This window comes from Nerophis ophidion, linkage group LG25, assembly GCF_033978795.1.
Source record: "Nerophis ophidion isolate RoL-2023_Sa linkage group LG25, RoL_Noph_v1.0, whole genome shotgun sequence".
In the NCBI taxonomy this organism is placed as follows: Eukaryota; Metazoa; Chordata; class Actinopteri; order Syngnathiformes; family Syngnathidae; genus Nerophis; species Nerophis ophidion.
This window is the reverse complement of record NC_084635.1, coordinates 22,375,236-22,389,848: the sequence shown is the minus strand read 5'-3', so window position 1 is coordinate 22,389,848 and position 14,613 is coordinate 22,375,236. Positions and strand designations below refer to the sequence as shown.

At 38.3% G+C, this 14,613-nt stretch overlaps 1 protein-coding gene and 1 long non-coding RNA gene across 3 annotated transcripts in view; one reads left to right on the top strand and one right to left on the bottom strand.

Moving 5' to 3' along the window:
• Positions 1-2,680, bottom strand: part of LOC133542797 (uncharacterized) — a 32,898-nt gene extending 30,218 nt beyond the window's left edge. For both annotated transcript variants that reach the window (XR_009804213.1, XR_009804212.1), the window contains exon 1: positions 2,325-2,680. This is a non-coding gene — a long non-coding RNA (uncharacterized LOC133542797). The remainder of the gene's footprint in view (positions 1-2,324) is intronic.
• Positions 1-14,613, top strand: part of otog (otogelin) — a 132,895-nt gene that overhangs the window by 13,650 nt on the left and 104,632 nt on the right. Inside the window, 8 exon segments of the mRNA XM_061886968.1 lie at positions 417-625; positions 3,127-3,257; positions 9,251-9,357; positions 9,570-9,679; positions 9,882-10,007; positions 10,084-10,192; positions 10,378-10,424; positions 11,766-11,911. Coding sequence (XP_061742952.1) covers positions 417-625; positions 3,127-3,257; positions 9,251-9,357; positions 9,570-9,679; positions 9,882-10,007; positions 10,084-10,192; positions 10,378-10,424; positions 11,766-11,911 — 985 coding nt within the window.

The following is a 14,613-nucleotide window of genomic DNA, read 5'->3' as shown; positions in this document are numbered from 1 at the left end:
GAGAGGTGCTGCAAAGAGGAATGTATAGGTGTGCCATGTTTGTGGCATCGTATTCAAAACGACTGAGGCTGTAATTTTTCCCAAAGGTGCATTAACATAGTATTGAGCGAAGGTTGTGAATACTTACTAAGTGCTTGTGAATTTTTTAGTTTTTTCATTTAAATAAATGTGCAAAATTAAAAAAAAAAACTTTTTACATTGTCATTATTGGTCATTGTCTTTGAGTAAAAAAACATATTTTTTTCCATTTTGGAAAAGGCTGTAACATTACATTTGGAAAAGTGAAGTACTTTCCATATGCACTGTAGCTTCTTATTTAACTCATATAAATACATCCTATGCTTATAAATGAAAATTAATGCTCTATGTACTAACAAGACTGAGTATTTCTGAAAAAAAAATAATTCTGTGTCCAGTTTGCAGCTTCCACATCACATCCATGACCTGCATCTAGAGCAGATCTCTCAGTATGTGTTAGTAACACAACCACAAGGCATCACGTTGGCCTGGGAAGGACAAAGTGGCTCGGTTTACATCAAACTTAGTCCAGAATTTGTGGGCAAAACCTGTGGCCTCTGTGGGAACTTCAACGCAGATACTCAAGATGACTTCAGGACCAGCTACGGTAAGATTGATATGTTTGTTTGTGATAATGCCATTCATTATATTTGAAATGGTATACAATAATCAAAAAGAAGAAATTATGTTGTAGGACAAAACAGAAAAGAGTCACATTGTGTGTGATAAAATTACGTTGGTTTGCAGCCTGCACTTTCAAGTACCAGACTATATTACTACTACTTATATTACAGCAATAGCAATGTTTGTACAGTAGTTTGTGTCATTGCACACACAGGGTGTGTTAATTGTTTATATGTCTCAGATGTGCGCATCAATCAGTCTGAGTAATTGTCTGACTTTTCTTAATTTAAACAGTTAACCAGCGTCACCTCTTGACTGTCGCCAAAATATCCATAGCATGTATAAATGTGGGTACAACAGCCATGAAGTTGGCTTGAGACGCTGCACATTTCCACGTCGAGTTCACATTTGATACATCTCAACTTTGCCTTGAAAAAGGGCGAACGCCAGGTTTTTGTGCGTATGCACGAGGGCTGGCCGATATATCAAAATACACGATATATCACGGGTTTGTCTCTGTGCGATATAGAAAATGACTATATCGTGATATTCGAGTATACGTTCTCAGGCAGTTGCTTTTAGCTGCTGGCATTCCATTACAGGCTCTTCTCGCCCTTTCCTGTCTCCTACTCACAGACAAGCGCACCTTCTTACACACGTCACATACTGTCACGTCATACGTCACATACATATACGCCCTCGCGGAGCAGAGAGGTAGCAGCATGGGTAACGTTAGCTGTGATGCTAGCAGAGCCGTGCGAGTGGTAACACGAGGGAAAAAAGATGCGAATGAAGGAAGAATTAATTCCCAAGAAAAACAGCAGGGGGTCCATCGTCTCGTGGTGGTTTAACTTCAAGTGGGAATATGTCGAATAGAAAACCGTAATTTGTCAAGTGTGGGCCAAAGGCGTTGCTACCAAAATTAGCATTACTGCTAATATGTAGCATCATTTGAAAAGTCACTTGCTAGAGAATGAAGAGAATGACTCCACATTTCAACATCTCCATTCGGTGCCACACTCCCACACCATCAAAATGCCAAAGCAAACATTTCCACATCAACACCGTATGAAAAAAATACTCAACAACAGAATTTAATAACGTTCGTAGTAACCTACCACATAGCGAAGGACGAACACGATTTGATTTCATATTATGCAGCTCATTTTTATTTGACACTTAAAATGTCTCTGACAATCTTGCACTTTCTGTTTTGGAAATGGCATGAACGTTTATGCCATTGCTTAATAACTGTTAAATAAATACAGTTTTGGTCAATTGACTTAGTTGTGATTTCCTTCTCTGCATGAAAGTTTTAAATGAGCATATATTAATGCAGTATAAACAAGAATGTTTTAATGTAGACACATAGAATCATCATACTGCTGTGATTATATGTATCAAGCGTTAATTCAAGGCCAAGGAAAAATATGGAGATATATATCGTGTATCGCAATACAATATCGAGATATTAAAAAAAGGCCGTATCGCCCAGCCCTAGTATGCACTATTAATACATGCGGCCCCTGATTTTTTGGATGGATCTTATGGGTTCACTGTGACATTTGCTATTCTTGTAACAAAATGTTTTGCTTGTAACTGAATGCATAACAATTAGCCGAAAGACAGTGATTATCTCAAAACACTCTTAAGTTAAGGTACCACTGTACATATATACATACCTGCCAACTCTCCCAAATTTTCCTGGAGACTCCCGAATTTCAGTGCCTCTCCCGAAAATCTCCTAGGACAACCATTCTCCCAAATTTCTCCCGATTTCCGGCTGGAAATCAGGAGAAATGAGGACAGCTTGTTGTCACGTCCACTTTTCCTCCACATAAACAGCGTGCTGGCCCAGTCACTTTATAACATCTACAGTTTTTGGAGCTCAGTGACAACTGCACACACAACAAAAAGGAGACTATTATATATGTCTCCGTTATCCATAGGTTTATCTATAACCCATAAAGTAGGCAGGCACGGAGCTACTTCTCAGCGTGTGTTTATTCCATCTGGCACGTTAATACACTGACACACAACATCCGGATTCCCATCATGCATTGCTTCAAAACTACGGCAAGTAGTAATGTCCAAAAAAAGATAGTGACAGAAAATAGAACGAGGATGGAAAATTCAACCCTAAACTAACTCCTTTCCTGCAAATTAAATGTCACAGATGCTGCCCATATCTATGCTGCAAAACATTGTACTTTCAAATACAACAATGAGTAGAGAGGAGTATTATGTGTGTGTATATGTGTAAATAAGTGAATTCTAGCAATAAATATACCCCGCCCACCTCAACAATCTCCCGAATTTGGAGGTCTCAAGGTTGGCAAGTATGCATACATAACATATTTCAAGACACTTAACTAAAGAACATAACAAAATCACTTTAGATAGAAAAATAAAAAATAATGTATATTGTTTCCTTCCTAATTGACTACTGAACCATAACACATTCATTGTCTGTGTTTCTATCAGGTATAATAAGTCATGATCTGGAAATTTTTGGGAACAGCTGGGTGGAAACAGTGCCACTCCAGGCCTGGTGTCCCATGGTGCCTTCTGGTTTCTCCTCACCTTGTGCAGCAGTTGATGTGCAAGTTCTACTGGTAAGACACCTATCTGGAACATCCATCCATCCATCCATTTTCTACCGCTTATTCCCTTTTGGGGTCGCGGGGGGCGCTGGCGCCTATCTCAGCTACAATCGGGCGGAAGGCGGGGTACACCCTGGACAAGTCGCCACCTCATCGCAGGGCCACTATCTGGAACAATCATACAGATTTTCTTTAAAAAAATAAATAAAACATCTCCTTTTAAAAATAACTATTTATGACCAAAGCCAAGTGGCCAGACAATAGCAATGAAAGAACGAAGTAAAAATATACCTCTTACAGAGTTACCATAACCTACAATGTAACATACTGTATATTAAACATCACTGACTTATAAAATGTATTAGTAGTATTTAAAAAAAACCCCATCAGAAATATGTTCAGTGATCTGTGGTCAACATAATCTGATGCAGTAGCAATAGTTCCCCCTCACATCAAAGTCTTGTTTATATTTTAAATAAAATGTACTCATTTGATCTATCCATGGTTTTATTTTTCTCCTAAACGTGAATGTCCAATTATGGCAAGTTGCGACTTCCCAGCACTGTTTGTCACATTTCCTTAAAAATATAGCCAGAAAGGTTTTTTTTCCTGATATAAGAATTGCCTATCGAAACCAGAGTAAGGAAACAATGGGAAGACTGTTTAAGTTTAGAGAACTAAAGACCTGCCTTATGGTCTCGAACAAAGCACGCAGTTTGAGACCGGATTTCCCAATACTTACCCAATTTTGCACACTATCCAATAATCTGCTAAAAACCATTAGCATGTAACTGGATAGAGAGGGTTGCCTCTATGCAGCTCAAAGTAGCAAAGATGCACTTTTTTTTTTTAATTTTGCCTATCATTCACAATCCCTATGTAAGAAAAGAACATATGTTGTTCTTTTTTTTATTCATTCTAAATCATAAATAAAACTTAGAAAATGTCAGCTCTAAATGGCGTCAATGGGAGTTGCTCTGATCTGCCCATACAGTGTTCTAAAACATCCAAACACCTCTATCATTGTTTTGTATACTTGCTGTGAGTATGTATGTATTTTAGTAACAGACACATTATAACATGTATTTATTCTGTATTTTCGTCATTTTAAGCTTATTCAAAGAGGTATTATTTCATAGACTTTTTCCTTCAGCAACAACACTGTCTACTATTCATGCAGACTTCAAGAGAGACAACAAACATAATAAAACAAACATTTAGGGCCTGATTTACTCAGATCCAAATACTTCACGCTAATCAGCGCGCGCAATCTATAAAATAGCGTGTACTATTAGCGGCCGTGTTGTGTGTGATCTAGTAACACTGTTTGTGCAAGTGAAAAGTGGTGCAGTCCGACTTATTTAAGTGAGGCTGATTTTGTGTGTGCTATACGAGGCATCACCATGGAGACATTCTTGTTTACTGCATGTTATCATGCTCCTACCTGTGGCATTTTGCTATGTTTTCAAACAAGCAGGAGACAACTACCGATTTTTATGAATATCTTAGAAGCAGTCGTGCAGTGCATCGACATTGCCTTTTTTTCTTTTTCCCTACCGCTGAAGGTGCATGGGAGGGAGGCTGCACTACTGTGCTAAAGCCAAAAACAATACATTCTTCAAGAAGTTTGTGTCATATAGGAAATATTGTTATGGTTTGCAGAGGGGAGATGACGGCAACTGACACCAGGCTGAGGGGTAATGTCCAAAGATTAATAGACCATATATATTAATAAAACAATAATAATATAAACTAAGGAAATGGAGTGTGAACGAGTGTGTAACAAGAGTGTGTATGGTGTAAGGCTATGTGCAGGATTTAACTGGAGGGTTTTACCGTCAATGTTGGAGGTGTGTGTTTAGAGGAGCGGTGCTTTCCGACAAGGGCAAGGCAGGCAGGGTTGTCCAGGGGAGGAAGCAAGGTCGAGAGGCAGGAGCGAGTCGTCGTAGTCCGGGTGCAAGCGAGGATTCGAGAACCAGGAAGCACGAGGGAGGCAGAGAAGATACAGGAGCACACGACACACAGCGTGACTCGGGGATGCACACAGGGAAGGTACAGAAGACTATATTCCGGCGCCTGATGGCAAGTTGAGCAGGCTTATGAAGGCAACTCATTCATACAGGCAGGTGTTCTGATTGCTGGTAAATGATTGCAGCTGGTGGCTGCTGGTTGGCGGCGATGCGCACGGCTGGATGTGCGCAGCCGTGGGCATGTCCCGAGGTGAGAAGCAGAGCACAAGGATGAGGGCGCGTTCCCTGGCCGTGACAAATATGTTAGTAATATTTATTCTATGTGAAAAAACATATGTCAATAAAAAATATTAAATGACACCAATATGCATCCGTTGAATTAGTTTTAATCAGCCTCATAAGTCATCCAACAGCCATAGAATTATTAAAGGATTTTTAATTTAAACTACCAATGATTGTCTCATACACACTAGGTGTGTTGAAATTTGTCCTCTGCATTTGACCCATCCCCTTGTTTGAGCGTCCTTTTCAAACGTGCTAAATAAAACTCTAAATAGTGCTCCCAAAACAGTGATGAGTGTTGATAAATCAGATGCGCGTGCTCTATAATATATTGCATTTTCTTCTCCCTGTAGTTTAGGCATTTTGATAATCAGCATATATTTTGCATATTAATGAAGACAAAGACGCAAAATTGATTGCATGCCTTATTATGCTCCCTTAATCAATATAATCAACTTTGCACATGTTTTAGTACACACAAACGTTTAGTAAATCAGGCCTTACTGTACAATGTCTGCTCTAACTGGAATGACAACTAATGGAATGTTCATATCTCTCTTGTTTTGATGAAGAATACACATAATCCTTGCGATAGTTTAAAAAAAAAGTTGCGTGCGTCTTTTCGTGTCTTTCTCGCAATCTCCTGGTCTAAGTTGACTGTCAATGTTGATCAACTTCTCGGTTTATGGCCACAACCTTCTACTATGAGAGTGAGAGGCATGATTTTATAATATAACTTTCAGAAGCTCAAAGGCGAGAAATTAGCTCCCCAGTTCCATCCATCCATCTATTTTCTACTACCGCTTGTGCCTTATGGGGTCGCGGGTAGTTGCTGGAGCCTATCCCAGCGGCATTTGGGTGGAAGGCACTGTACACCCTGGACAATTCGCCACCCACCTCATCATGATGTCGATATAGTAGCATTAGCTAGTTACTGCTCTATGTTTAATATGCGCCGCTATAAACAGGTCCTTAATATTAGCAAGCGCTTATAATACCAATATCGCTAAGACTTGGTCAATATTCGGTCCATCCATCCATCCATCTTCTACGGCTTATTCCCTTTTGGGGTTGCGGGGGGCGCTGGCGCCTATCTCAGCTACAATCGGGCAGAAGGTGGGGTACACCATGGACAAGTCACCACCTCATCGCAGGGCCAACACAGATAGACAGACAACATTCACACTCACATTCACACACTAGGGCCAATTTAGTGTTGCCAATCAACCTATCCCCAGGTGCATGTCTTTGAAAGTGGGAGGAAGCCGAAGTACTTGGAGGAAACCCACGCATTCATGGGGAGAACATGCAAACTCCACACAGAAAGATCCCGAGCCTGGGATTGAACCCAAGACTGCAGGACCTTCGTATTGTGAGGCAAACGCACTAACCCCTCTTCCACCGTCACAAAATGTAAATGGAGTATTGTTTGCGGTTTTTAGATGGTTATTTAGAGGGGTTTCTGGCTGGAATGGAGGAGCTCCCATTGACGATTTGGACTGCATAAAAATAGAAAAACAAGTGTTCTTGTCCTTCATAAGGGTGGTGAATCATTGGCAAAATTCCAAAAAAGTGCAGTCCTCTTTTTATGAAAATAAACTTACTGTAGTGCCCTACTGGATTCAATATAATTTTAATAGCCCCTGAAATAATCAGGGTAATACCCCTTTTACAGGTGAATTGACACTGACCTTGTTGGTGCAGTCTAATTGTTTTGCCCAACAACTTTCATGTTACATACAGAATGTGAAGTAAGTGAAGTATATTTATATAGCGCTTTTCTCTAGTGACTCAAAGCGCTTTACATTGTGAAAACCCAATACCTTAGTTACATTTTCAAACCAGTGTGGGTGGCACTGGGAGGAGATGGGTAAAGTGTCTTGCCTAAGGACACAACTGCAGTGACTAGGATGGCAGAAGCGGGGATCGAACCTGGAACCCTCAAGTTGTTGGCACGGCCACTCTATCCACCGAGCTATAACAACTGGGGCATATCTAGCAGGCTACATTTAAAGGGGCTGTTTGCAGCTTGCACATTTTTTAAACCAAAAAGTTTAAGGTCCCCGGTTAGCTTATGTTATTATAAGTGGTTTATCAGAACATCTATGTACTGTATGTTACATACAAGTCAATATTTTTAAAATGTCCTCATTATATTGAATAAAAATTGCTTGTCAGTCGAAGGAATTTGTCTTGCGTTCATGCCTGTCACTCACCGCTGTCTCGTCCATAGGTACATGCAGGAAGCGTGTGCACGTACACAAAAACAGTCCAGGAGAAGCAAACAAAAGTTTGCAGTCATGTTATTGTTATGACAGGCCAGCTATACATTCAATAATAGTTAACATTAGCCAGCCAAATCGCTATCATTAGCTAACAACACACAAAGCCAATGCACGTGTTGCATAAGTGCGTAGTTTATGACATTACGTACTCCATCCATCAATTTTCTACCGCTTATTCTTTTTGGGGTAGCGGGGGGCGCTGGTGCCTATCTCAGATACAATCGGGCGGAAGGCGGTGTACACCCTGGACAAGTCGCCACCTCATTGCAGGGCCAGACATTACGTACTAAAAACCATAAAATAGCGAGCAATAAAGATTAAAACACATTGGAAAGTTTGCAGCAAATTTGTATTGCCGATATGGTCATTTACATCAACAATATGATTTGCCTGAGAAGCTGGACAAGACAAAAAAACCCTGAAAGTTTGCACTTTTAAGGCATACGCGTAAAAGTTGCAAACAGCCCCTTTAAGCTTTACTCCATTTTGTTGCTTTAAATATGATCATTGTTTGTTTGTTTTAGAAAGTGGAGGAAGCTTGTTTAATGCTGCTGGATCAAACATACATATACACATTCTGCACATATACATTCACTGAACAAACATACATATACACATTCTGTACATATACATTTACTGTACAAACATTCACATATACATTCTGTACATATACAAGTACATATACATACATACACTCATTCACATAGTCACGTTACATCAAACATATATTAACGTTGTTTCCCTAGGGGAAACTTGGTAACACATGGCACACTGACAAAGCTTAACCCATTGTTACTATAACAATCTATAAAGTTAATATAGGTTGCCTCACTCTCTTCCCCTCCATCTTTCGGTATTCCTTTTTTATCTATTGTTATCATTATGTATATGTATTGTTGCATTTGACCAATTGTATTGTTGATAATAGAGGTAAATTATTGGTATTGTTCATTATCAATTGCGCTATTTGTATTGCTCCAGTTGTAGTGTAAAAATGCTCATTGTCATTTCTATATTATTATTTATTTCGCTAACTGCTTCTTTGCTATCCCTTTTACGATCATTTGTACATATCGTAAGTGCTGGTGTTGTTCTATTGTTGTTGTTTTTGTTGTTATTGTTGTGTTTGCTGTTGTTGTTTTTGTCTCTTTGTCTAACCCCCCTCTTACCTCCACAATTCCCCCTCTGTCTTGCTTTTCTTCTCTTTCTATCCCCTCCTGCTCCGGCCCGGCTGCACCAAATGATAACATAAATACATTTAATAAAGTCAAATTCAAATAAGGCAACAAGAGAAGTGTATCCTACACTTCTCTTGTGTAAATTAAATCTGAACAGATGATGTAGATGCCGATATGGGCATCTACATCTACTATATGATTTGCCTGGGAAGCTGGGCAGGACGAAAAGAAAAAAGAAAGCTTTAATCCATTATGTTGCTTTAAATGTGATCATTGTTTGTTTGTTTTAGAAAGTGGAAGAAGCTTGTTTAATGCTGCTGGATCCACCATTCCAAAGTTGCAATGACTTTGTCAGCCCTTTGTCCTACATGGCCGGCTGTTTTAACATCCTCTGCATGTAAGAAAACCACATTCAGTTTACATGCTACATAATACACATTTATCAATGCTGCTAAACATCCACAAATGGCACTCCACTTCTGATAATGTGATGGCCTTAGCGTGTATTTTTTTTTATATTACATTTGATAGCTGTGCAACAGTATAAGGTGTGCAGCCTATTTTAAGTTACCTGTGTACCTTTCACTCTTCATTATGCTTCCTTACAAGGTCGGGCCCTACTGAGGAGGCAGTGTGCCAGGTGTTCACTGAGTACTCCAGAGCCTGCGCCCATGCCGAGCACCCAATGAATGCCTGGAGGGACCATATTCCCCAGTGTGGTATGTTTGAAATTTTTCTAAAACTGCACTCTATGCCATGGATGCTCAAAGACATCCAGATACCATCAAAGTCAAATTGTTATTGAAGCAATCTCACAAACATTCACAAACTACAAAATTCTTTGAATATTTGTAACCAGGATTATCTGCAATGTCTGATTCAGAATATGCCCATTGTGTTTGTCTTTATGATGGAAAAAAGCAAAGCAGTGTCCTCCAGGGTTACAGTACCTGGAATGCATCAGCGGCTGCCCGGCGTCATGCAACAAAGAGAGGACATGTATCGACAGCAGGCTGGCCTGCCTGGATGGATGCTATTGTCCAGAAGGTGAGTTGGTAACTCTATTCTATTTTGTTTCTATTGCAACATCTCTCTGTAATAGTAACCATGCATATTTGGTCAGGTTTGATATATAAAGACGGGGGCTGTCTAACCCCTTCTGACTGTCCTTGTGAGTCCCATGGCGTCTTCTACCAGTCTGGACAAACAATACAGGAGGAATGTAACAACTGGTGAGCCTCAAAAAAATTTCTTGAGACTGTTCCTTTTGTTTTTTTCATACTCACCCATTTATTCCTTTTATTCCTTAATTAAGCTATCATCCTGAATAAAATATATTACTTCACTTGCAATCCCATAACCCTCAGTCTTCTATTTTCACAGAGCAATACAAGGATATATCTGCTTTGTTTTTCAGTACATGCACAGCTGGAGTGTGGAACTGTACTGATTACAGCTGCCCAGGTAAGTCAAAACCAACCAGATCAGTAATTCCCAGTCATGACCACCTGTAGTACATTTCACAAAGTGCCAGACAGCTCTACATTAATCCTCTTTTGGCAGTACAGTACCTCAATTTTTCTGTTGACTTCAATTCTGATTCCTGAACAGGATATTATTACTGAATGCGAATACAGGTCTACATACTAGTTATGTTCCTACCATAGCGATAAAAGCTAAGTTTTATTGTGAGTCAGAACAAATACCTGAGTTAAACCTAAGTCACTCACACTGCACACAGTGTCATGATTGGTTCCACCCTATCATGACTTTTTCCTTCCATTTGGTAATGTTTTGCTGTATTTTCCTTCTTTTTTGTGTTCATTTCCTGTTTAGCACTTTTATTTTGCTAGGTTTCTTCCTGTTTTCCCTGTTCTCTGTTGTTGTAACTTTCCTAAATTCCCTTATAGCGCTGCTCTCCAAACCTGCCTCTGATTTTAGGACTTAGAAAGCACTGCTTCTGCAGATTGCCAATTAATTTAGTTTATAGCCAACATCTGCCCACTTACAGATACTGGTTAATTATCTTTTGTACGTCAAGTACAGTGAGGGTCTGTCTCCTTTAGTTTTTGGATTAATCTTCTTCTGAGCTGTACGTTTTTTCATCACCAGTAGTTCAAGCTTTGTGCACACTGGTGATACCTCAGTTACCTTTTTTCTTTTACCTGCACTTTCCTTTTTCTCTCTGCAACACAACCAGAACACACACAACACATGGACATCTAAATGGACATACAAATATTAAACACAATAATTCAATGAAACAGTAATACAAATAAAAAAAAGGGAATAACTCCTTACTTGCCTTGCACACTTTCAGTAGGGAAAGACAGGCTTATTTGAGGTGGGAGTTTCAATAATGAGACCACTACACTGTTTATACACTGTTTATTTATCACTCTCCACTTTGTAGCTATAGATCTTTTCACATGTTCAATAATAATAACTTTATCCTTGATAATGTTTGTGGCGTTTAAGCAGCTTGACTGAAATTGTACTTTTACTTTCCTTTTCTTTGTTTCACTGCCGTCAGAATAGTCTGCCCCATGCTTTGGAGACATAATGAAAAGAATAAGTGAACTGAAAATAACAATAGTGACTTTGTCCTTCTTCATGCACAACTACATATTATTCGTATGATCTTACTTTTTTCTTTTTGTAAAGAATTAGAAATTTATAGGAATGCTTCGTAACTACAAAATGTTATAACACAAGGACCGCCTGTATGCAGATTGACTGTGAGACAATGACAACAAAGAATGACAAATTACGATTTTTAAACAAATTCTCTTCCTCCTCCTGTAGGTGAATGCTCTGTGACTGGTGACATGTATTTCCAGTCATTTGATGGCCGTGTCTACACTTTCCCGGCAACATGTCAGTATGTCCTCGCAAAAAGTCGGAAATCAGGAAAGTTTACAGTCACGATCCAGAACGCCCCCTGTGGAGCTGTACGTCAACTTTGCTTTCATTTAGCTGTTACAAATAGAGACGTTAGCGTTAATGTGTTAAAGTGAACGCATATTCTTTCTAATGCCACACTTTTAAGAGAGATTAACGCTTGCATGTCCTGCAGTGTGGATGAATTAAAAAGGTTGGTGTTTGATATGTTGAAATATGTTAAATTAATTTCAAAGGGAAACATTGATTGTACTTCCATAGCAAAGTTATTTTATTTTATAGTCACTGTACAGTGAGTTACTTTTGAGTTTGTTACTTTTGAGTATGCTGCTTAGACCAACACCTTCTCTCTGCTTTCCCCATCTTTGAGTGGTTTCACCCAGCCACGGCTCTCCGTAGAAGAATACATATACAAGCATATATATATATATATATATATATATATATATATATATATATATATATATATGTGTATACATACATACATGTATATATATTTTATATATATATATATATATATATATATATATATATATATATATGTGTATACATACATACATGTATATATATTTTATATATATATATATATATATATATATATATATATATATGTATATATATATATATATATATGTATATGTGCTTGTATATGTATACGTGTATATTTGTGTGTGTATACATACATACATATATATGCATATATATATTTTAATATATATATATATACATATAATGTGTATATATGTGTATATACAGTATATATATACATATATATAAATACAGTGAGAGTTAAAAGTATTTGATCCCTTGCTGAATTTGTTGGTTTGCCCACTAATAAAGACATGATCATTCTATACTTTTAATGGTAGATGTATTCTAACATGGAGGGACAGAATATCAAAACAAAAATCCAGAAAATAACTTTCAAGAATATATTTTAATTCATTTGTATTTCATTGAGGGAAATAAGTATTTGATCCCTCTAGACAAAACCAGTTAATACTTGGTGGCAAAGCCTTTGTTTGCAAGCACAGCGGTCAGACATTTGTGGTAGATAGCCACAAGGTTAGCACACATATCAGGGGGAATTTTGGCCCACTCTTCTTTGCAGATCCTCTCGAGATCATTCAGGTTGGTGGGCTGTCACTTGGCAACTCGGACCTTCAGCTCCCTCCATAGATTTTCAATAGGATTGAGGTCCGGAGACTGGCTGGGCCACTCCATGACCTTAATATGGTTCTTCTTGAGCCACTCCTTTGTTGCCTTTGCTGTATGCTTTGGATTGTTGTCATGTTGGAAGACCCAACCACGGTCCATTTTCCGCTTCCTGGCAGAGGGGAGGAGGTTGTCCCTCAAGACTGCATGGTACATGGCTCCATCCATCTTCCCACTGATGCGGTGTAGTAGCCCTGTGCCCTTGGCAGAGAAACACCCCCAAAACATAATGCTTCCACCTCCATGGTTGATGGTGGGCACAGTGTTCTTTGGGTCATAGGCAGCATTTTTCTTTCCCCACACATGACGTGTAGAGTTTTTTAGGCCAAATAGTTCAATTTTGGTCTCGTCTGACCATAGAACCTTCTCCTAATCACTTTGTGCATCTTTGAGGTGATCATTGGCATACTTTAGGCGGGCCTCCACATGTGCCTTCTTATGCAGGGGTACCTTTCGGGCACTGCAGGATTTTAACTCATTCCGTCGCAAAGTGTTGCCAACTGTTTTCCTGGTGACTGTGGTCCCAGCTGCCTTGAGGTCATTCACTAACTCCTGCTGAGTGGTTGCAGGACGATTTCTCACAGTTCTCATGATCATTGCAACCCCACGAGGTGAAATCTTCTGTGGAGCACCAGATTGAGGTCTGTTGATGGTCATGTTATACTTTTTAAATTTTCTAACAGTTGCACCAGTAGTTGTTACTTTGATTCCCAGCATCTTGCTAATGTTTTTGTAGCCCATTCCAAATTTGTGCAGGTCAACAATCCTGTCTCTGAGGTCCTGAGAGAGTTATTTTGTCTTACCCATGTTGGAGAGCTTGGAATCTGTCTGAGTCTCTCATCAGGTGTCTTTTATACAGGTGATTAGTTAGAACAGGTGTCTTCAATTCAGTCTTCAATTCCCAAGTTGATTGGGAGTGTCTAACTGCTCTGTGAAAGCCAGAAATCCTAAGGCACACTAGGGGATCAAATACTTTTTTCCCTCAATGAAATACAAATCAATTAAAATATATTCCTTAAAGTTATTTTCTGGATTTTCTTTTTGATATTCTATCTCACCATGTTTAAATACCATTAAAAGTATAGAATGATCATGTCTTTATTAGTGGACAAACCAACAAAATCAGCAAGGGATCAAATACTTTTTACTCTCACTGTATATATATATGTGCTTGTATATGTATACGTGTATATTTGTGTCTGTGTCTATATACAGTAGATATGTTTAGGTATTTACACATAGATATACAAGTGCATTTATATATATATATATAAATATATATATATATATATATACACACACACAGGTTTGTATATATAAATATATATATATATATATATACATACATACACACACACAGGTTTGTATGTATATTTATACTATATATATACACTGTATATATATATATTTATATAAATATATATATATATACATGTGTATATATATATATATATATATATATATATATATATATATATATATATACATATATATATGTAAATATATGTAAATATACAGTACATATGTACAGTATATA